Source organism: Pleurodeles waltl, chromosome 1_1, assembly GCF_031143425.1.
Source record: "Pleurodeles waltl isolate 20211129_DDA chromosome 1_1, aPleWal1.hap1.20221129, whole genome shotgun sequence".
In the NCBI taxonomy this organism is placed as follows: Eukaryota; Metazoa; Chordata; class Amphibia; order Caudata; family Salamandridae; genus Pleurodeles; species Pleurodeles waltl.
In genome coordinates, this window is record NC_090436.1 from 1000226320 (window position 1) to 1000250857 (window position 24538).

At 42.7% G+C, this 24538-nt stretch overlaps 1 protein-coding gene across 1 annotated transcript; it reads left to right on the top strand.

Moving 5' to 3' along the window:
* The first annotated feature begins 14920 nt into the window (after window positions 1-14920).
* Window positions 14921-15418, top strand: LOC138245872 (CCHC-type zinc finger nucleic acid binding protein-like). Its single transcript, XM_069199896.1, has one exon. The coding sequence runs from the start codon at window positions 14921-14923 to the stop codon at window positions 15416-15418; it is 498 nt and encodes a 165-aa protein (XP_069055997.1).
* The last annotated feature ends 9120 nt before the right edge of the window (window positions 15419-24538 follow it).

Sequence of the window (24538 nt, forward strand, 5' to 3'; positions counted from 1 at the left end):
GGAGAAAAGTGACTCAGCCCCTCTACTGCATGGCTTGGAACTGACCCATCGCTCCATTACCGAGTTTTAAGGTACTTTGTCTCGTGGGCCCAACAGGGACCCTGCAGCAAGCCTGGGCTCCATTGAAGTCGGCCCTAAACGTTTGACTTTGTCCGGGTTTGGCATGACCGGCTATCCCCGGTTGGTCTTTTGGATATTTTACAGTTTATTCTTTAAAACCTCATAACTCAAGTTCTACTTGTTAGATTTTTTTGCATTTTCGTTAAGTTTTATTTATTAAAATATACACTATTTTTCTTACTTGATGTCCTGGTTTTTGTGTGGTGTTTTCACTGTTTTTACTGTTTGAAGTGTTGCACAATTACTTTACACATTGCCTTCAAGTTAACCCTGACTTCTCTGTGCCAATCTACGAGAGGGTAAGCACAGGCTTATTTGTGGTTTGCTGGTGCCTTATCCTCACTAAGATTGTGGTTACCACTTGACCAGGGCTCACATGGGCTCACATGGCAATCAGCGAGGAACCCAATTTCCAACAGGGTATATCTCAAAAGCTGCACTATGTTAGACCTGGCTTGTTTTGGAATGGTTTCTCTTGACTTTTCGATTTCTGACCTCCTGTTTTGACTGTGTGCTGAACTTCATTTTTGCTGGCATTCGGACTGTGCACTTTCTCACTGCTGACCAGCGCTGTAGTACATGTGTTCTGTATTTAAAATGTAATACATTTGGTCTCTCCTCTACTGGCATTTTTGATTTACTGATAAGTCCCTAGTATAAGTGCACTATGTGTACCAACGGCCTGTAAATCAAATGCTACTATTGGGCCACAGCACTGATTGTGCTACCCTCTACAGTAGCCTTTCAAACATATTTCAGGCCTGCCACTGCAGAGCCTGTATGAGCAGTCTTAAACTGCCATTTCAACCTTGCAAGTGTACTCACTCGCCATGCCCAAACCTTCACTTTTATTACATGTACATCACCCCTAAGGTAAGCCCTAGTTAGCCCCAAGAGCAGGGTGCAGTGTATTTAAAATGTTGGACATGTACTTTAAAGTTCGCCATGTCCAGATAGTGAAAAACACTTAAATGTGTTTTTCACTATTGCAAGGGCTATCTCTCCAATAGGCTAACATTGGGGTGATCTTAAAACATCTTTTAAGTGTAATTTCCAATTCCAATACCACCTACTGGTAGTCTGGAGCCAGAGCTGGATTGAAAGGGATCCTTTTGCACTTTTGAGTGTTCCTTTGAAGTCACCCCTATTTCAAAGGCCTTTTTGGGTATAAGTACTGGACCTCTGACACCATATACTCAGAACACTTCTGAACTGAGGACATTCTGCCAGAAAGAAGAACTGCTGTGTTACCAAGAGGGATTGCCACTTTACTGTTTGTGCCACTATGTTGGCCTGCTGCTTCTTGCCTGGGAGTGAGAGGACTGGATTTATTTCTCTATATCCTGCAACCTAAAGTTTCTCCAAGGGCCTGCCTAAGTTTGCTTCCTGTTTCTGAAGTCTCAGGGACATCAAAGACTTCACCTGATGTTGCTACCAGCATCTGGGAAGCTCTGCTGTGAGTCCTGCTGTGCCAAGTGGTGCCACATCCAGTCCTGGGCCATTGGAGGTGTGTAGTGCTGCAATAAAAGAAACTGACACATCGACATTGATGTGTCAATTGCAACTGATGCATTGAACCCAGTGCACCGATCAGAACCAGCGGGTCTCGCTCCAGAAACAATGTCTCGCCGCTGCCCAAACCGAAGCTGTGAACACCGCTCGCCGACTGTGCGATGCAATGACTCCGACTTACAATGCAGCCCGGCTTGGCCAACGCATCGGAACCTGTACACATCACTTCTGGACATCGACACATCAACGACGTTGCCCAATCAGGAAACAATGCATCGCCCGCAATAGCGATGCATCCCCTCCTTTGGATCAATGCATCATCTCTGAATATCAATGCAACCAATGTACTGTCAGTGGGTCTGCATGACTCCTGTACTCGTCCTGAACTTCATTGCAGTCAAACTGAACTTTTGAATTTGCCCCAGTCCAGCGGACCAGATAGCCCCAGTTTGAGCTATTGCCTACTAAGCACTGCATTTTGATTTAATCTTGCAAAATTTATATCTCGACTAATGTATGTTAGATTTTTGTCATTTTGGTCTTGTTTTACTCACTTAAATATTGAATATACTTCTAAACTAGCATGGAGTACTTTTATGGTGCTTTCACTGTGCATGTGTACAAATACTTTACATCTTGCCTCTTTAGTTTAGCCTGACTGTTCTATGCTAAGCTACCAGAGGGTGAGCACAGGTAAACTTTTAGTGTGTATTTTACTTACCCTGGCAGATATTACAGTTAACTGGTCAATATTGGATAATGACTCTTAAACATGATATGTGGTTTAGTAGTATTTATTCACAAGTGCACAGGAAAATAAAAAGAAGTGTAACAAATCAAAAAGTGCAGGGTTCAGTCATAGTAGATGTAATCATCAGGGTAGCTGCTACAACATTTGGAGTCTCAAGTCCAAAACAGTCAACAGGGTGTGTCTGTGACACAGAAGGGGAACCAATCAGAAGAGGATCACTTCCTGGCAGTGTTGTAGTCTTGGCATCTACTCCCTCTGGATATTTAGGTGAACGTCCATGTTTGCAGGGGGTTCTACAGAGGCATCAGTGTCTGAGGCATGTCCTTCCCCTAGCAGGCCTCTATTCCACTAGCTGCCACAGATGTAGAAGGGGGCTGATGTTAAATGACGTATGGAAGGGGTCAGTGGTGTGGACATAACGTACCCAGGATGGTATTAATGTGTCTCAGCACCCCTGTTAGCTATTCCATGTAGGCATTCTGGACCTCCCACATTTGCATCACTTCCTGGTGGTGGTCCTGTTGCAGCTGCTTGATGTCCCCATCATGGCAATTACCTGTTCCATCATGCCGTGGGACTGTTGCTAAGCTTCCAAGACTTGGGAGATGGTGTTCTTGCCAGTTGTATCCCTAGAAGCCCCCATCCGCTGGCCCACACCATCCTTCCCAAGTACCCTACCCCACGTGCCTGTGCCTTTGGCACAGTTTGCCCACTCCCACTGGTGCCAGGTCCTTCTTTGTCTGGGTTTTCTAGTGTTGACTCAGGTACCTGTACTGGGGGGCACATGCCAGTAGAAACTGTCCTTGGCATACAGGTTTGGGGGCGAATGGTTGTCTGAGATATAGAAGTAACAGGACTGAAAGGAGTTTATGTAGGCAGGGTTAGGCTAACAGTTGTTGACTGACCAGGTGTCCCAGATGGGCCAGAGTCATCCTCAATGTCCTCATATCCAGGGGTGTTCTACTCACTGAGGGCTTCATTCAGAGGGGAAGTGGCTGGCTCAGGTGTCCTCTCCATGGTCACAAAGGCTAAGTGACCTGTAGAAGAAGTGGAACAGATAGTTACAGAGTGTATTGCAACATGTGGTATCAAATTTTGGCAGGTACACATGCTTTGAGCCATATACGGACAGGCTTAGCTTGATCCCTTGATATGACAGTGACACTTGCTTTCAAGTTAGGGGATCAGCTATATGGGATACAGACATTTTCTTTATCATACACCTTGCTACAGGATGTCAGAGTATCTTGGTAGTTGGATATCTGTTCACAGACTCATATCTTGTCTGCTGTGTGGCTTTACATTTTTCATGTTACCTCCCAGCTATCAGTGGTTCATTATTGAGTCAACAGACAGCTGCACAGTGTACAGTGGACATCAGATTAGGAGTAACCATTATACCTAGGCCTATGTATGACTTTACTCCAAGTACAGCACACTTCATATGTGTGTTCCCCCAGGTGAATATATTTCAATAGTTGACGGGAGGTTTAAAGGCCAGTTTAGCAGAGAACATGGATGTACTGTGTGTTGGTGGTATTGTACTTGCAGATTCCCATGGCATTGCTGTAATTGCCCTATACTGTACAATTTGTGGAGCATTCAGCTGGGTGTAGTCGATTCTTCAATTGAAATGCAAGGCTATTTTCATTTTTGTACACTTTTGTGGTGTTCTTAATGGTGGAGCAATGCCTGCTGGGACATGTAGTGCTATCAGTCCCTGTACTCACCATGCCATACACTGACACTGTGCCCCAGGTGAGTTTAATTGACATGTGGGATGCCAGAGAGGGGTATTTGGAAATTTGGACACAGGGGTGATGAGTGGTTTGGCTGTTAAGGTGGCAAAAGGTGATTAGTGAGCATGCAGGACAGAACTTTTGGGTGTCATTTTTGTTGTTGTGACTTACCAGAATCCTCTCCCCCAAGTATTCCTGTGAAGCCCTCAGGATGAAAGATGTTTAAGTGCTTCTCCTCCCATTATATGAAGGTTGAGGGAGGAGTCGCCAGTCTTAAGGACTGCCAACTGGTGCCTGACAGCCATAGAACGCATCTTCCCCCTAAGGTCATTCCACCTGTTCCTGATGTCCTCCCTTGTACGTGGATAGTTGCCTATAGAATTCACCCTGTCAACTATTCTTTGCCACATCTCCATTTTCCTGGCAATAGAGGTTTGCTAGACTTGGTCTTCAAATAGGTGTGGCTCTACTCTGATGATTTCGTCCACCATGACCATCAACTCATCATCTGTGTAACAGGGATGTTTTTGTGGGGACATGATAGTGGGGGACGATACAAAAAGGCTGAAAAAAAATGGGTAATGAGGTGTGGGTGCTGTGATGTGAGTGGGTGATGGTTGGTGTCTAATGCGTAGGGTACTAATTTGTTGCAAAGGATTGTGGGGTGTGTGTTTTATAGTACAGTTTGTAGGTGTGTCAGGTGTGTGCATGTGTGTCAGGTGTGTAGATTTTAAAATATCCAATGTGGTGTATTGTAGTACTGTGGTGAACGCTGCGGTCCACACCGCCATTGGTTTTCCGCCATGGAAGAATCGCTATTGTGATTTGTGGGTCGTAATAGGTGCGAAGGATTTTTGGTGGGCTGGCGGTGCTGTTGATTGGACTGCCTCTTTCTCGCCCTCCAGAGTCCTGGCGGTGTCGGAATTTTGGCTGATTATTGGCAGGCTTGGCTGTGTAACTTCTAATTCGGCGGTCTGTATGACCGCCAACATTGCAGTCTTTTGGCAGCTGCCACCACGGCGGTCTTCCCATGAACCCGCCAAAATCTTAATGAGGCCCCAAGTCTCTAAGTGGATTTAGGAAATCATAAGGAATAACTATTTAGAAGTGGCTTGTTTAGGGGGTCGCTTCAAAACAGTGACCCCTTATGGAGTGCATTAATGTTTTGTGACAGAAATGTTGTTACAAAACATTGTTTCACTGGTACCTAAAAGGGGGTGGTAATCCATTTTGTAAATGGGAAGTGGTCTCCAGGAGAATGGCTAAAAAGCATTTTTTGTGACGCACTGCCTACTCTTAAAAATTGGTTTTACAAACTTTTCTCTAATTTCGTAAATGCCTCCCATTTTCGTTTAAGGAAAACGGGCTGAATTAAAAAAAAAGAGAATGCTTTATTTAAAAGTAATCACAGACATGCTAGACTGACCAGGCAGGCCACCATCCTTGGGATGGCAGCAAATCTTAGTGGTTCGCTTTTGTGCCCTATCTCATTAATATCTATGAGGTAGGCCAAGTTGCGATCCACTACAATCCGGTATTCTGTGAGCTAATATAGTAGTACATAGGTTGGTTTGTAAAATACTGTTGGATTCGCTAAATCTTGGTGCTCTTTCAATTAAGCCAATGTACGTTCTTCTGGGCCCTAGTCACTACCTTCACCAGTACTTTCCTTCTAATCTGCTGCTTAAAGATGCAGTGATCTAAAACCTAATGTTAGCTTATTGATCAACAACCATCTGTCAGTGAAACAAATTATTAGGCTACTGACACGGACAGCCATCTTGGACTTATATTTCTAATAAATTAAAAACAGTCCAAGAGGTCTCCCATGTATGCACATATTTCGTGACACACCTCTAGTGAAACCGGGATTTTGTAATTTTTCTCTACAAAAATAAGTACTGACAAAGCCAATCGTGTATGAAGTACCTTTTGAAGGTTGAAAATTCTTGGCTGTGCCAATGCTTGTTGGGCGTTAGGATTTCTCCAGAACAAATATAGCAGCTCACAGCATGTATGATGGCACATGTGATCTCAGAACATTTCTGTGTTAGTGCTGAGGTCTTAGACCTTCTTCATGGGTCCCATGTAGTTCCCCTTTGATCCAAAATACAAAATAGCTAATGCCTATCGTATTGGTAATTTCTGGTGATGTAATACCAATGCAGTATTCCTAACAGGCTAATAGTAAGATCTTTTCTATTTTAAACAAGCAAGAGCTTTTTAAAATATATTTACCCGATGACTGTTGATGTTTATTGTATTCTTTAGAATTTCCCATACAAAACTGTTTCTCATCTATCGTAATTCAAACTTTTTTTGTAATAGTTTTCACATTTATGCTGTCCACAATATTATTATTATTATGATTATGATTATTATTATTATTATTAACGTGATTTTGTATAGCACGGATTGGCCCAAGGGCCTGAGAATGCTTTGCAAAATTACAGTTAACAACAATCATTGTGAGAATATATTTCAGATATAACACAGGAAAAGAGAAAAACAGAAAGATCACATGTGGACCCATAGGTCTTGCAGAAGTCTCATAAAAGTACCAATAGGTCAAAGTAATTAAATTGCAGATCCAGGTAGGGATTTCAGGTCAGGAGCATGTTCTTTATGGTTATATTTATGAAAAGATATAGCCAACAATTATTGTAGTGGCATCAGTGACATAATATAGAAGCTAAAAATATATTGCCACACAAACATTGTTGGCACAAATATATTTTTCCTATAGGTATAATGGTGAGTACAAAAATATAAAAAATTAAAAAATAACACAATATTATTGCTTTTCTATAAATAGACAGTATAAAATAGTACATTTTAAATATTTGAATACATAGCATTATTAAAATGTATATTAAATAAATGCAAGTAATATTTTTATTAAAAATAAATATATACTTATATAAACATAAACACATAAATACATATGTATGTATGTTTATATATAATACACCACTAGTATTAAAAAAAAAAAATTATATTATATTCACTTATCAAATTAATAAAAAATTACATTTTAAGAAATAATCACATATTACATAAATTTAAACAATATTAATAAATATAATAAAGTCTGGTAATAATGACAACATACTTCTTAGGGGTAAAATTTAGTATTAACATTCAAGTCACTGCAGCAGTAGGGAAAGTGTTGGGCTCCGAAGGGTAACATTTACTATTGCCACTCCAGTCTGTGCAACAGTAGGAAAATAATTGTATTTCAGAGGGGGAAAGTTTACCATTCCCACTCCAGACTGTGCAACAGTAGGGAAACTGTTGGACTCCGAAGGGGTAACATTTACTATTCCCACTCCAGTCTGTGCAACAGTAGGAAATGCTTTGGACTCTGGAGGGTTAAAATGTACTATTCCCACTCCAGTCTAAACAACAGTAGAGAAAGCGTTAGACTCAGGAGGGGTAAAATTTAGTATTACCACTCCAGTCTGTACAGCAGTAAAGAAATCAGTTCACTTAAAACACATAACGTAATTTAATAATTCTATTAATTCACCAAAAATATAAAAGTGTTAATATAACAATTGTATATATAACTTTAAGAAACAATTAAACATTGTACATAGTTATTGGCAACTATTAATTGATTATTTAAATAAATTCCCGACTATACTCCCACAAAATTAGTAGCCCATATCAAAATATAGTTAAAATAAAAAAACTAACAAAATTCACATAAGTTATAAACAATAATTATTAATAACTGAAACATTAATTGATAATTAATTATTAATTAAATAACTTCCTATTAAACTACCAACACAACAACCCATAACTAATATAAAACAAAATATAACACTAAATATTAAACAATTAACATAATTATAATTAAATTACATATTTTAATGAAAAATTATAAATAATTTATAATGAATTAAGATTTAGCATCCCACCCTATACCTCTACAAGTACAACAACGCATACCTAAAACATAAATAAAAAAATATAATATTAACTATATTTACACATGTAATAAGCAAATAAATAATTTATAAAGCGTTAATACTTAATTAATAGTCAATTACTACATAATTAACTTTCCACATTATATCCCTAGAAAGCCAACAACCTGCAAATAAAATAAACTTTAAAAATATAATAATTACACAATTTACATATTTAATTATCAATGAAATAATTGATAACTAATGATAATTATTACCTAACTAACTTTCCACCCTATACTCCTACAAACCCCAAAATCCACAAATCATATATAACATAAAACATAATTATTAAACAATTTACATAATTAAAATTCTAATAAATAATTTAAGAAAAATGTATAATTATTTGAAAATGAAGTATTACTTAATTAACTTCCAACCTTGTACCCCTACAAACCCAATTACCTCCACTTAAAACAAAACTTCAAATATATACTTTACACAATTTACACAATCAATTGTCACTTAAATAATTAATAAGAATTAACATTTAATTTTCATTAATTATACCTAATTAAGTTCCCACCCTGCCCTCTGCAATCCTCACAACCCACTCCAACACCATAAATTGCTATTAACAGTAAAATTACAAAATATAAATAACTTAAAATTACAAACTATATTTATAAATAAATGTTAACAATCATACAAACAATATTAAACATATACAATTAAAACATAAGTAAAACACATAAAGATACATAAAAAGTAATTTTTTACAATTATATTGTTGAAAAGGATATTAACAACACAGATATTATTGAAAATTATATGATTTCCCTAAAACTCGATATTTATGTTAAAGATATTTCTACATCACAATATTAATGTGTCACAATATTAAAAACTCAATATTTGTGTGACTCAATATTTTGATTTGATATTTTGTCCAAATATGTTTCTAGTGGACTCAGAGATATTGCTGAGCAGGTAAAATATGGTTTAAACTTCAATCTCTATCTGTTCTTTGATTCAGTACTGTTTGATCTGTCTTCCTCCTTGGTGTTTTGTAAAGTGGGCATAACAGCGAGAAACAAAGCATAACTTCTGTCTGTCCAAAAGTACAGTCTGCCAATGTTTCTGTTATTCTTTTCACGTGCAATGTCATCAGAAGGAGGGCTCCTCTTTTAGCCAAGACAGAAAATGTCCTCTCCTTTGGGTCTGTCAGGGTCGTCAAGTAGGCTGTACTTGTGATACTTTGACAAGTCTGGATTGACTGGCCAGGATGAACTGCTCAAAGTTTGGATACAAGCTGAAGATAGACAACAAGGTTTGAGAGTGCTATATTCATCCTTTGTTTGGGCATGAGACTTAGACTTGCTATGCCAGTTGTCAGTTCAAGTCCAAGATGTTGGGCTTCTTTCTCCCAGGCCTAGGCATAGCTAGACTTGGAGTACAGAGAGAAGTGTTCCTTTCAGGCTTTGTCTACCACATTTTTTCTGTCAAATTTCAATCTTTTCAGTGCACATTTGATTGGTGACATGCAGTATGTGTTGGAGTTTGGCTTGCACCACTTGGAAAGTTTTTATAGAAACAGTTGCCATATGAGCAGACCAGCTTGATGATGGTGTTTAGAGAGATCTCAGATTTTCAGTCCACTTTGAATTATTTGTCAGACCGAGGTCTCTAAAGATGTTGACTTCTTTGAATTATGTGATTTTAGTGGCAACATTTTTATTTTGTCTTCATCTAATTTTCCTGTCTGTTGCCTGTTTCTTCCTGAAGACCATCAACTAGGTTTTCTGTCTGTTGGTTTTCAGGTTGTCAGGCAGTATTTCTCCATAGCTACATGTTGGGTCTGTAAGCCTTTCTGTGTGTGTACTATGATGATCAAGTCATCAGCATACAGAAGAGCACCCATCTGGAAATCCTCAAATGCACGCGCATCTTGCGAGGGTTCTAGGACAAGGTTGCCCAGATCTGCCAAGGGTTATCCCAGTAGGGTAGCCATATGAAGGCCAAACTCTCTATCAGTTCTCCTGACAAAAGCATTTTAAAAAGGCTGCTGCAATACAAAATAAACAAAAAAGGATTATTTGTGCATGTAATGCATGTATGGCATGAAGAATTGAACACATGATGATTTACACAGCTAATGGGATAAGATGAGAATGAAATATTCTTCTGTGTGGCCCCAAAGGACTCTCTAATGTATATTTTAAATATTTGGTAAGGATATGTCTTGAAGGAAGCAGAAACTAAAATGGGTATGTATTCTTTATACTGCTTATTCCTTCCTGCTGGATGTTTTCCTGACTACATCGCACCACAGTACTAGACACTGTGGCAGGCACATGCATGGAAATATATTTTAAACAAGCTTTTGCAATGCAATAGGTTCCGCATGTCATTGAATTAGAACTATTGGCACTGTAAATTCATAACTGGACTTTTCTTGGCACATAAATTGGTTGACCCTGCCTCATAATTTCATCTTTTTCTGACATATAATTCCAGTGGCCCAGTATTTAACTAAAGCACTTCTATTTGCCTTCTTCCTCTATATTAAAACATATTCAATTATCATATACACCTTTATCAGAAATAAACTTTTGGCATTAAAGTGTAATGCTCAAAACAACATAACAAAAATATTGTGTGGAATGCATTGGAGGGTGAAAGGAAAGGGAGTTGGGAGTAAAGATGGAGAGGACAAGTGGCCTAGTAATCGTGTCATGGGCCCTCGAGTAGAAAGGAAAGGTGGACTGGAATTTTGGTAGGAAAACAGAGCAGTAGTTAGAGTTGAGTGAGGTTCAAAGGTCTCTGGGCCCTGATGCCACTAAATATGTTGCTCCATTGATAAGTAGGCCTCCGAAGAGAAAGCGGATGGGGCAGAAAAAGAGAAGCAAAAGAAATACAACAGACAAAAGGAAGAAAGAGAAGGGGTCCCACAGAATTAAAGAAAGAAAAGAAAGAAAGAATGAGAAAATGAAAGCACAATTAAGAGTGAAAACAGAGCAAATGTGTGAGAAAAAAGCAAAAAGGGAAGGAAGCTAGTGAATGTAAGCACGTCAGACCTTTTTAAGTAAACTTACAAGGGGACGCCAAAAGGTCGATTAACCTTTTGACTTGCAATTAAGAAGTTCTTACCATAGCTCCAGTACATCACCAATAATCGATACACATTAATCAACAATCATTAGTAATCAATAAAATCAATAATCAATGGAGTCAGTAATTATCACACACCATGACTTTTCAGTCATGACCAACCACACCTTTAGTAAAGTTTAGAATGTTTATTTCCCTATATTAACAAGGCTAAGGTCATTTAGATTAATATCAAAATAAAATGAAACACATATAAAAACAACACTGGTTGTCCAAAGCGGCAGAAGAAACGCAATCTAATCAAAGCTTGAATTACAACACATTCTAAAGTTACTGTGCAAATCAATTGCAGAGTCAGCTGCGTTAACGAGATGTAATGCATGTAGTTAAGCAGAGAAATCCATCAAACATTAGTCTTTTTGTCATAAGTCAGAATCCTCAACTAACACCAGATGAGCATCATCATGTTGGGCTTCATGCAAAACAATCGAGTAACACAAATTTGGAAAATCATCTAACTATGGTTCTATCAAAACAGCGCAGTTGGTACCTAGAAAGAATAAGCAAATATACATAGAAATCACATTTCAATGTATACCTATCCTCGGTATGGGTAGCAAAGCAGAATCAGTCTTCGTCCTCAGAACATCAGTCGATCAGCAATGCATCACGCTCTCAGTCAGGAAAATATGAGACCAATGAGCCAGAATGTAGGAATGAATTGTCTCTCTCCTAAAGTCTCTCTCATAATCTGCTAAAGTCTGAAGTCTTTTCCCTCTGCGGCATTGTTATATCAAAGTCACCTAAACTATCCCCTAATTCCCTATTGGTCAATTAATCGTATGTTCACACTCTATCCAATAACACTACTATACCAATTCTACAGATTCTAATATTTCTCTGTTCTCATACTGATGATTGGTTCGCCTTACGATGTTCTCATCATCCAGTTCGTCAGGTAACAATATTGTTGCAGCTTCCACTCTAGTCAGTATCTCCATTGTTCTTGTCCTGGGAAAGTCAGTCTCACACACATTACACATAAAATGTTGCATTAGCAAGGACATCATCTCCTAGCAGTCGGTTCTCACGAAAAGCTTCCGTTATGCACATTTAACAATACAATATACATTTCACAGTTTAATTCACTTGGTCAGCATTTTTTATTAAATGCTAAGAAATACAGCTTCTGCATAAGGCCTGATAAAAAAAGACAAGACACTCGCTAAGTTAAAGCCTACAATTAATAAGCTAAAGCATACTTCATAAACCTTAATATGACATATTACTGCATTAGTCTAACACATGTTTAATATTTCATAAGTATTAATCATTGATCAGTACATTTCGTTAACACTGGTGGCCATTCTTCGAGGTCACATTTTCAAATGCGTGCATTATTTTTCTATGTTATTTCATTTGCTGCATAAACTCATTATTCAAAATACATAAACACTCATTAATAATTTTATTAAAGACACCTGCGCTAGCATGAACGAAAGAAAAGAGGAAAAAATAATGAAAGTAGTGTGAAAAGAAAGAGGAAAATGAACATCAGAGAAAAAAGAGAGAGGGTAACAAAAAACAAGCAGCGAAAGAACCAGGGATCGTATGTACTGACACATTTCCCAGAGACACAGAATGGGAAAACCACTTTGGCACTTCGGGTCCTGACACGTAACTTGTAGCTGACAGATACAGATGGGAAAAAGAGGGTTTTATAGTAAAACGTGAATTGACAGATAAAGATAAGAAAAACACCAGAGAAAGGAATGAAGATCTGAAAAGTGAAAGGATGCCTACTGCACCAAAGGAAAGAGCCAATAAAAAAGACAAAGAAAGAATAAAGGGGAGGGAAAAATAGTGAAAGAATGAATGCCTGATGAAGAAAAAAGAGAGAAACGAAACAAGGAAAGAAATAACCAAGTTTTTGCGAGTTTGAAAGAGGAGGTAGCAAGAGGAAGGGAAAAATAGTGAAAGAATGAACGCCTGATGAAGAAAAAAGAGAGAAACGAAACAAGGAAAGAAATAACAAAGTTTTTGCGAGTTTGAAAGAGGAGGTAGCAAGAGGACGAGGGAAATAAAAAAAAGGGAGAGGAGAAGAAATAAACAGTTGAAAGAAAGAGTGACACTGTTAACATGTGGATTTTAAGAGCAGGAAAGAGAAAAGTGGGGGAGAAAGAAAACATTGAGAGTAAACAGAGTAAAGGAAAGAATGGAGTGAGATAGGTGAAAAAGACCCTCCCAAATGAAGATGGCAACTAAGAATAGATTTTATTGTCCTCAAACAGAAGTCAGAGTGCAGAACAGCAGGTGGCACTGCAGAACACCAGGAGTTGCATTAGCTGAGTTGTATGTGAACCCCAATACAGCATTATTGGGGAGCTTCCTGTGAAGACGGCTTGGTGTTCTATGTACTGTGAGAGGGTCAATACTGGAATGTGATGAGGTAGATGGTATTCTCAAATGGAATGTGTGGGGGAGTTGAGACGAGGAAGACAGAGGAAGAAGGACGGAGCTGTGCTGGAGATGCTGTACATTAATTGTGAAATAAAAAGATGGAACTAAACTACACTGAGAGACTCATCTTTACATTGGCGACGAGGGGCCGTGCAGGAGACAGGTTAAGTAGAACATCTCCACTCCTGGAAGCGAATACAGCTCAATAAATCAACTATTCAAGAGAAAACAAAAGAAACAAAAGAAGAAAAGAAAAACTTTCAAAAGGACTTTTAAACCTTGATTTCTTTTGGAACTGGTGAGCAAAATTATTATTACAACTATATTATAATTTCAAATCTGCTCATTTGTCCTTGGGAACCTTAAATATGTATATGAGGATAATCTCTTTAACCAACTCCGTGTGACAAACTTAATCGCATCGTAATAAGTAAAGCGGTTATTCAAGGAAAACAATAATAATCATTAAATCTCAACCAACGCAAGGCCGCGAGTCCGTAACGAACTTTGTGTATTTTTAAACTAGCGGACGCAGGAGGTGCATGCGACATGAGCGCCTGGTGTATCCAGCGCTCTGAAGGGATTCTGCCGTGAGCAACTTCCATTACGGCAGATTCCTGCACGGCTTCCTGCCGCGAGTGAAACCTTGCCTGGCTTCCTCCCGCGAGTGAAACTGTTCCACAATTGCAACGCTGACGCGGCAATAAAAAAAAAAATAACAGGAATACTTAAAAACGAGTACACAAAGAAAAGGACCTTACCTGTGCACCACATACTTCCTCACGTACTCTGCATCTTGATAAAAGCGAAGAAGGACTTTGTAGAAGCTACACACTGCAAGTGAAGAAAGACTAAAAAAAAAAACAAAGAAAAAGAGGAGAAGAAAAATATATGTAATATAAATAAAGTAAAATCTAACTATAATATTAAATAAGGAACTAAAGAAATATCTATTGAGTAAAAAAAAAAAAATCTGAACTATGGGTGATCAAAGTATGTCCTCACCACCACCCTTTTTACCTACTCCTGGGGAGCCACCTATTCCATGAAAACAGTGGAAAAAGATGTTTACTACCTACTTACTGGCAATAGGCGGAGATCGCTACAGTCCTATCAGAAGGCAGGAGATTCTGCTTCATCATTTAGGTATTGAAGGAAGAAGAATCTATGAGGACTTACCTGTGGTTTCCTTAAGTATAGGTGATGGTCAACCCTCCAATCTCTTTGAAATGTCCTTTCAAATGCTAAATTTACAATTTACACCAAAAACTAATTTGGTTTAAGAGCGTCATAAATTTTTCTCGAGGATGCAAAATGCTGAGGAAGATATGGCATCATATGTAGCAACCTTACGTGGACTCGCGTTGTCTTGCCGCTTCGAACAGTTATCTGATTCCCCGATAAGAGACCAGCTAGTAAGGTGTGCTTATACAAAGAAGATAAGGAAGAAACTACTATTGAAAGATCCTAATCTGGATGAAGCGATACAAATTGCTAAAAGAATGGAGCACACGGCTTTATGGCTACAGGAAATGGATAATTCAACTAAAGAAGGAAAACAAAATGTCATCAGTGAAATAAAGAATAAGAGTAAATTCCTAATTAGTGAAGAGAAGAAGAAATCAACAAGGAATTGGGAATACCCGAATCTGGGAAAGTTCGACTCAAGGGAAGTAAAATGCTATCGGTGCGGAGCGCCTGGACACACTGCATCGAGCAAAATGTGTGCTGCAAGGAGCGCAATATGTCGCAATTGCGGGAAAAGAGGGCATTTTGCCAAAGTCTGTAAATTTAAAAACAACTAAGGTAGTGGTCGCACAATCCAAGAAATTCAGGATGTGTGTGGAAACTTGGAAGAAATAATATTAACTGTGGAAGGAAACCTCATAGATCTAGCGCCTAGTGAAAGAACCATGAGTATACAAGATGTGACACTCAAGGTTGATCTGGAAAGTACAAATGTATTAGAGAAACCTCATGCTCAGGTGTTACTGAACAACGTGCCAGTTAATCTGTTGGTAGATTCTGGGAGTCTGTTTACCCTCATTTCGGAAAAGACTTATGAGAAATTGTGGAATAACTTTGGAAATGAGAATCTATTGGAACCGGATATAAAAGCTGTGGGGTATGCGGGGAAACGAATAGAAATGATAGGCATGATTTGGATGACAATTGTTTTCAAAGGGAGAGCAGTTAAAGGAAGGGTATATATCACAGACTTTGGAACTAATTTATTAGGCTGGCGTCACCAGAAAGATTTGGGCATAATTCTGAACCCTAATGCTAAAGAGCCTGTGATGATTATGGAAAAAGAGAATTGGTGAAGTAAAAGAAAACTCTTGTCATCTCTTAATCCAAAAGCATCCACAAGTCTTTTCTCCAAGATTAGGCATCATGAAAGGGTTTTCTCACAAGATTGTGCTAAAAAGAGATGCAAAACCAGTAGTTCACAGGGTGCGAGGCATACCTAACTTGATGAAAGACCCTTTGAAAAATGAAATGGACAGGTTGTTCCAAGATGGTATCATTGAGCCAATAGAGTCTTCGGAATGGCTTGCTCCAATTGTTGTAGCACCCAAGGAGGGAGGAAGGATTCGGTTATGCATCGATCTTAGAGATTTAAACAAAAATATCTGGGTGGACAGACAACCATTGCCAAATATTTCTCAGATGTTATCTATAAAAGGCAAAGGGTTGCATTTTTAGTGTGTTGGATATGTCCTCAGCATATCATCAGATTAAACTACATGAAGATTCTTGGCACTTGACATCCTTTGTGACCCCTCTGGGGGCATTCCGCTACAAGAGGATGCCTTTTGGATTAGCTTCTGCCTCAGCCGTTTTCCAGAGACTGATGGAAGAGATTTTTGGAGATATGGACAAAGTGTTATGCTTTCAAGATGACATTTTGATTGTGGGTAACGATGAAAGAGAGCATGACCTCTTATTTGAAGAAGTAATGTCCAGATTGGAGAAGAGAGGCCTAACCATTAAAGAGGAAAAATGCCAAATTGGAAAATCTGAAGTGACTTATCTGGGACACACTGTTAATGGGAATGGTATTAGACCTAAGAAAATCATAGTGACTGCAATCGAGAAAGCGCCAGAGCCAACTAGCAAAGATGAGTTGAGATCTTTCTTGGGTCTTGCAGAGTACTGTGCCAAGTCATAAGGAATTTTACAGAGATTGTAGAACCTTTAAGGAGATTGATGAAGAAAGGAGTAGTATATGAATGGAATGAGGATTGCAAATGTGCCTTTGAGAACGTGAAGAAGTGTATTTTGAGTGGCCCCATTTTAGGTGTTTTTGATGTAACAGCAAAGACGTATGTAACTTCAGATGCGAGCAATGTGGGTGTCTGAACAGTTTTAACGCAAGTAAAGGATAGTGATGAGTATATTGTAGGTTTCGCTTCAAGACGATTGCAAGGTGCGGAATTATCATATTCTGTAATTGAAAGAGAGGCCTTGGCTTGTTGCTGGGGGATCAATCATTTCAGGTTTTACTTATGGGGAGTGCCTTTTAAATTAAAAACTGACCATAAGCCCTTAATCTATATTTTCAAGGGCGGGCGTGGTTTAGAAGGGAATGTAACACCGCAAATTTCAAGGTGGTTATTATCTGTAATGGAGTATAATTTTGATGTAGAGTTTGTAGAAAGTAATAGAAATGTGGTGGCAGATTGTTTGTCAAGAATGCCTGTGGTCATGGATGAAATTGAAGGTGAAGGAGCTGAGAATTTTGTAGGAACTATTTTGGGTGAACTGGCCTTGAGCGAGAGCGAGTGGGCTGAAGCTAAGGCGAACGATTCTGTTATGAGTAAGGTGGAAAGTAAAATAATTAATGGGTGGACAAGTGAGGACGAACGATGTAGGTATGTGTCATGTTACTTTAGGATTAAGGATCAACTGAGTGTACTGGAGGGTAGGCTGTATAGGAAAAATCAAATTGTTCCCCCTGAGGGTGGAAGGAAGCACATTATTGACATAACACACCAGGGACATTTAGGACGAGGAGTAATGAAAAGGAAAATAAGACAATTGTTCTGGTGTCCAGGAATAGATAAACAGGTGGAAGAGACAGTGAAGAATTGTGTACCTTGTGGTAACAGTGACAAAACTAAGGTCCTAAGGCAAACTCCTTTAGCTCCCATAAGATTTCCAAAAAGACCTTGGGAAAAACTAGCTGTGGATTCCATTGGACCTGTATCCAAGTTGGGTGCTAGGAGCAAATTCATTATTGTGCTAGTAGACTATCACTCGAAATAGTTTGTGGTCAAAATTGTTGATCAGGTGAATACTGCAAGAGTCATAGAATTCTTTGAAGAAGTTTTCTTAGAAGAAGGGATTCCAAAAACTATTGTGTCTGACAATGGTGTACAATTTGTGTCACGTGAAATGGTGGAATATTTACGGAAGATGGGTATTAGTCATGAAAGACTTGCCCTCTTTCGGCCACAGGCCAACAGCTTGGTTGAGAGGGTGAACCTCGTGATAATGAATATTATTCAGTTGTCTTTAGGCAATCATCTCTCTTGGAAAAGAGAATTATGTAAAATGATGTGGACATATCGCACAACTCCACATTCAGTCACTGGGGTGTCACCGTTTGTATCTCTTAAGGGGAGAATGCCTGGTGTGAAAGAATGACCAGTGTGGTTAAAGACTGAAAGGAATGTGAGAGTGGACAGGGAGGCAATGAAAGAGAGAGTAGAGGAAATGCAGAAGAAAAATATTCAACAGTATAACAAAAGAATGAGTGTGCAGTATTGTCACATAGATAAAGGGGATTGGGTAGTGACAAGGAGAGGTGGAATAGTTGTGAAGGGAGACAGCAAGTATTCTGCTTCCCAATTGGTGAAGGAAGTCAAACGAAATGTAGTAATTTTAGAGGATGGTTCTTTCTGGAGTATGGGAAGTGTGTGCAAAGTTCATCGTTAAAACATAGAGGTGGTAATTACAACATTGGTGGTAAAAGGCGCTTACCGCCGCGTAGAAGACCGCCAATACACCGCCGCGGCCACGGAATTCCGCCACAGCTAATATGACACACATCTCGGAATCCGCCGAAATTCAGACACCCACACAAGTCCGCCACACCAAAGGTCAGTGTTAAACTGGCGAAAACAAAACCTCCACCTTCACGCTAACAGAAACCCACCCATGCTATTACGACCCACGAATCCACGCGACGGTCTTTCAACCGCGGTACTCCATTGGCGGTACACACCGCCGCGCTCAAAATACACACACATCTCCAAAACACCGCCACATTGGACAATTAAGAAAACACACACCTGATACACATACAAACAACACTCCCACATACCCAACGCAATATAAAACACACACCCACATCACCCACAAACCCCTACGACCAAAAATTAGTCGCTAAGGCCAGAGAGACAGCACAGATTAGACAATCCCACCACACAGAGTCACACAACACCATCACCCACACAACATCCACGCACAAAAAAACACACACCACTAAACATCACCATACTCATCAATACATACACCACCCCACACATCACCCACACCACCCCATGTCACGCCAAAGACACCCCTGCTTTTCCGAGGAGGAGCTCCGGGTTATGGTGGAGGAAATCCTACGGGTAGAGCCACAGCTATTTGGCTCACAGGTGCAGCACACATCCATAGCCAGGAAGATGGAGCTATGGCGCAGAATAGTCGACAGGGTCAACGCTGTGGGACAGCACCCAAGAAATAGGGAGGACATCAGGAAGAGGTGGAACGACCTACGGGGGAAGGTGCGTTGAGCGGGCTCCAGGCACAACATCGCAGTTCAGCGGACTGGCGGCGGACCCCCACCTCCTCCCCCACAACTAACAACATGGGAGGAGCAAGTCTTGACCATCATGCATCCAGGGGGCCTCGGAGGAATCGGTGGAGGAATGGACACTGGTAAGTCAAATCATAACTTTCATATCCCCCATCCTACCTGCATGCTATCACACACTCCCACCCTCACCCCCTCCCCTATCACTCCAACTCCTCACTAATGTACTCATAACACAAACCACACACCCCAACACCAAGCCCTGCATGACACAACAAAGCATGGACACCCATCACTAAAGCATGCCCACTGCACATACCCACAACACCCCCCCAACCATCATCACCCAACCCCCACACAGGAATGCTTTCACTGGAGTACACGGTCACCCACCTATTGCACACCATGAAACACACACATGCAATAATCATGCCCTTATGCCCCTGCAGGATCACGAAGGACCGTCACCACCCGGGAGGGTCCAGACAACTCCACTCCACCCACAGAAGAGGCCCACAGTGACGATAGCAGCTCTGCCCTACTGAATCCTTATGACCAGCCCGGACCATCGTGGGCCTGGGAACAGTCGGTTCCCCTTGCACAGGCACAGCCCAACACTGACCTTCCACCCTCTGGTAACACCAGCACAACACCCACCCAGCGGGCCCAAACCTCCGTACCCAGGACAGGTCAATCAGCGGTGTGTCCACCACTATAGGAAACCCAGGAGAACCCACCACCCCAACAACAACAGGGACCTAGGGGCAGTGGTAGTGGGCACACGGTCCAGGGGACGGAGGCACAGGAACACAGGGGAACTGGGAGGGCTGCTGTGCGACAGGGGGCGGACAGGCCAAGGGAACCCACTCTCCACGAGGCCCTCTCCTCCATCATGGGAGCATACCACCACTCCCAGGAGACGATGGCGACGGTCCTGGTCAAGTTTCAGGAGACCCCGCACCTGCAGGAGGACCAGTATTTGGGGTTCAGGGAGGAGCTCAGGACCATCAGCTCCGCCTTGGGCACCATCGTAGGGGTGCTGAAGGACAAACAGCAGACCTTGAGGGACACCGTGGCACTCCAAGGGGCCCCTGACACTAGCATGGACGATGAACTGCCCACCACCTCCGCCGGCGCTAGTGGACAGGACGCCTCGCCACAGGACCACCACACCAGCACCCCACCCCCTGCAGACGGACAACCACCACGCAAGCGGGCCCTGAGATCCAGGAACAGGACAGAGCAAGATGGCAAGACCCCTGCCAGGAAATGAGACCACCCTGATTGTCCTCCCACTGTCCCACTTTGTTACCCTGTCCATACTTAAACTGCCCCAGCTCCACTTCCTATGCCCATATGGGCAGTGCACCTGTGAGACTAATAGACTGGACTCTGCCATGGACATTCCTCCACCATCACCCCCACCATTTTACCACCCCCCTCCATTTTTGAGCACTTCAATAAACACCCTTGAACCACAAAACAATGTTGAGTCAGTCTATGATTTGGTAATATGTATTATCTTTGACATTGTCAAAATGCGTTTCTACTTGTAAAGGCAACATACCTGTGTCACACATCACAAGTCCTTGAAGGAGGCATGCAGATGACACACGTTGGTAACCACACTTGTGAAACCGTAATGGAAAGGAACAACTCATTCACCAAATAATGCTATGAAATTAAACACAGGATAGAGGAAGACGTGTGACAGTGAATGTAATGGTAAAAAAAGAAAATTTTCTCACCTGTGTGTCACTGGAAATATTGCTGTATGACTGACTCCCTGTTGTCGTTGTCTTCTTCCTCAGCTTCCTCCTCATCACTGTCCACAGGCTCTACAGGCTCCACAGCTGCCACAACACCATCATCTGGACCATCCTCCTGCAGAAAAGGCACCTGGCGTCGCAATGCAAGATTGTGAAGCATCGAGCAGGCGATCATGATCTGGCACACCTTCTTCTGTGAGTAGAATAGGGAACCACCTGTCATATGGAGGCACCTGAACCTGGCCTTCAGGAGGCCGAAGGTGCGTTCAATCACCCTCCTAGTCCGCCCATGGGCCTCATTGTAGCGTTCCTCTGCCCTGGTATTCCTCACTGGGGTCAGTAGCCATGACAGGTTGGGGTAACCAGAGTTCCCTAATAGCCACACACAGTGCCTCTGGAGTTGACCCATCATATCAGGGATGCTGCTATTCCGCAGGATGTAGGCGTCATGCACTGAGCCAGGGAACATAGCATTAACCTGGGAGATGTACGGGTCTGCCAAATATACCATCTGTACATTCATAGAATGATAACTCTTCCTGTTCCTGTACACCTGTTCACTCCTGTGGGGGGGGGGGACCAGAGCTACATGGGTGCCATCAATCGCACCTATGATGTTGGGGATATGTCCAAGGGCATAGAAGTCACCTTTCACTGTAGCCAAATCTTCCACCTCAGGGAAAATGATGTATCTCCTTACGTGTTTCAGCAGGGCAGACAATACTCTGGACAGGACGTTGGAAAACATAGGCTGGGACATCCCTGATGCCATGGCCACTGTTGTCTGAAAAGAGCCACTTGCAAGGAAATGGAGCACTGATAGCACCTGCACGTCAGGGGGGATTCCAGTGGGATGGCGGATTGGTGACATCAGGTCTGGCTCCAACTGGGTACATAGTTCCTGGATTGTGGCATGGTCAAACCAGTAGGTGACGATTAAATGTCGCTCCTCCATTGTCAACAGGTCCACCAGCGGTCCGAACACCGGAGGATTCCGCCATCTTCTCAAATGTCCCAGCTGACGGCGCCTAGGAAGGACAACAGCGACCACAGAGTCAAATTTAATCAAGGTATGTACCCACAGTAACACAGAAGACGACACCAAACACAAAACCCTTCCTGTATGTGTGTTGAGTGTAGGCCTAGCTATGTGTGACACAGAAGTAAATGAAGCCATGTGGGCCCCTGACATGGCCGCTGCCTGACCTCTACACTGGGACAATGGGATTGTGGGGTAACTGCGTTGCCGTTGCACACCGTCGCGGTAGGCGGTCGTAGACCACGGCGCAATGCTGCATTGGTTAACATCGGACCCTATGGGTCCCAGAAGCCAATGAACAAGTGCGCCGGCGGTGATGATACGCACCGCCGCGGACGTCACCGCCATTTTCTATCTGTTCAATCACTAGATACCTGATCTTCGACAGGAGAGGACCTACACTGCAAGTGCTGCTGTGACCTCGGACTGGAAGCGACGATGGCTGCTGCGTCTGGGGAAAGTGCCCCTGCCTTCACTGCTCAGGAGTTGGAGAAACTAGTAGACGGGGTCCTCCCCCAGTACACGCTATTCTACGATCCTCCGGACCAACAGGTAAGTACACAGGGAGCACATTGTATGGGCTAGGCCTGGGTGGAGAGGGCTGGTTGTAAGAGGGAAGGGGGCACAGTTCAGGGAACATGAATCCATGTGCCACATGGTAACGGTAGGGAAGGGGGACACTTACGTCGACGGTGCAGTTGGTAATGACTTCTCTTCTTCCCTTGTGCATGTCATGTAGGTCAGCGCCCACCAGAAGAGGGACATTTGGCGTGCCATCGCCAAGGAAGTCCGGACCCTGGGGGCCCACCAGAGACAGGGCACCCACTGCCGGAAAAGATGGGAGGACATTCGCCGCTGCAGCAAGAAGACGGCGGAGGCTCAGATGGGGATGGCCTCCCAACGTGGGAGGGGTGCCCGTCTCACCATGACCCCCCTGATGTCCCGGATACTGGCGGTGGCCTACACTGAGTTGGATGGGCGCTTGAGGGCATCACAGCAGACACAAGGGATTGAGTACAACTTCATTCTGCAGACTTTGCCCGCAGTGGAGGGGTCTGGGTTGGGGAGGAGGCCTGTGGGTGTACCTAGGCCAGGCTGAAATACATAGACTAGGCCCCTCAGTGATGCAGCCCATGTGGCACTCTACCCCACCGCAGTAGAGTGCCAAGTACATGTATAAATGCCCCTGTGGCATCCATGTGTGCAGATGTCCCCCATAGCCATGTAGTCCAGATTCCAGGAATTGCATCTGCAGAGGCCTGGAGCACGGCATAGTGCAGGCGGCTGCTGTGTCTGTATTGTCCGCCAACGGTAGCGGTATGCCATGCACTCAACCTGTCTTTCTTCTGTTCCCCCCCCCCTTTTTCTGCTCTCCCTGTCCTTTTGTGCATCAGCATCATCAGGCGGAGGTACAGTGGCACCGGAGCACGAGGGAGCTGCATCCCACATGGCCATGGAGGGCCACACCACGGACTCAGAATGCACCAGTGGGACGGAGGGCGAGGGGAGCTTCACGTCGGCCACCGGATCACCAACCAGCGACACAGACTCGTCCGCCGATGGGAGCTCCCTTGTGGTGGCGGCACCATCTGTGCGCCCCACTTCTACAGGTACAGCCGCCACCTCCCCTACCAGCACCGCCCTCCCAGCAGCCCCTCAGCATTCGCCCGTGCCCGCTTCGCCCCAGGCACCTCAGGCCCTGCCCCAGTCACCCCTGCTGCCCTCAGTCAGGAGGCCATTGACCTCCTCAGGTCACTCACTGTTGGGCAGTCTACCAATGTGAATGCCATCCAGGGTGTAGAAAGAGAGTTGCAACACAGTAATGCATTCCTGGAGGGCATTCATTCTGGTCAGGCTGCCCTTCAGCGAACCCTGCAATCTCTGGCCTCAGCACTGTTGGCAGCCATTGTCCCTGTGTCTAGCCTCCCCCCTCCAACCTCCTCCACCCAGACCCAATCCCCTGTACCCCATCCCATCCCAAGCACACCTACAGACCAGCATGCACACACGTCAACACCCAAGGGAAGCTCTGGCAAACATAGGCACCATACAACCCACAGGCACACACACAAGCATCAACCACATGCAGACACACCAACACCCACTGCCTCCACTGTGTCCCCCTCCTCGTCGTCTGCCTCCTCCCTCCCAGTGTCGTCTACACTCTCACCTGCATGCACTACATCTACAGGCACCAGGAATTGCACCAGGACACCAAGCACCACACCCTGCTCACCTGCACTCACCACCCCCACTACCATTTACACGTCCCCTGTGTCCTCTCCCAGTGTGTCTGTGACACCCCCTCCCAAAG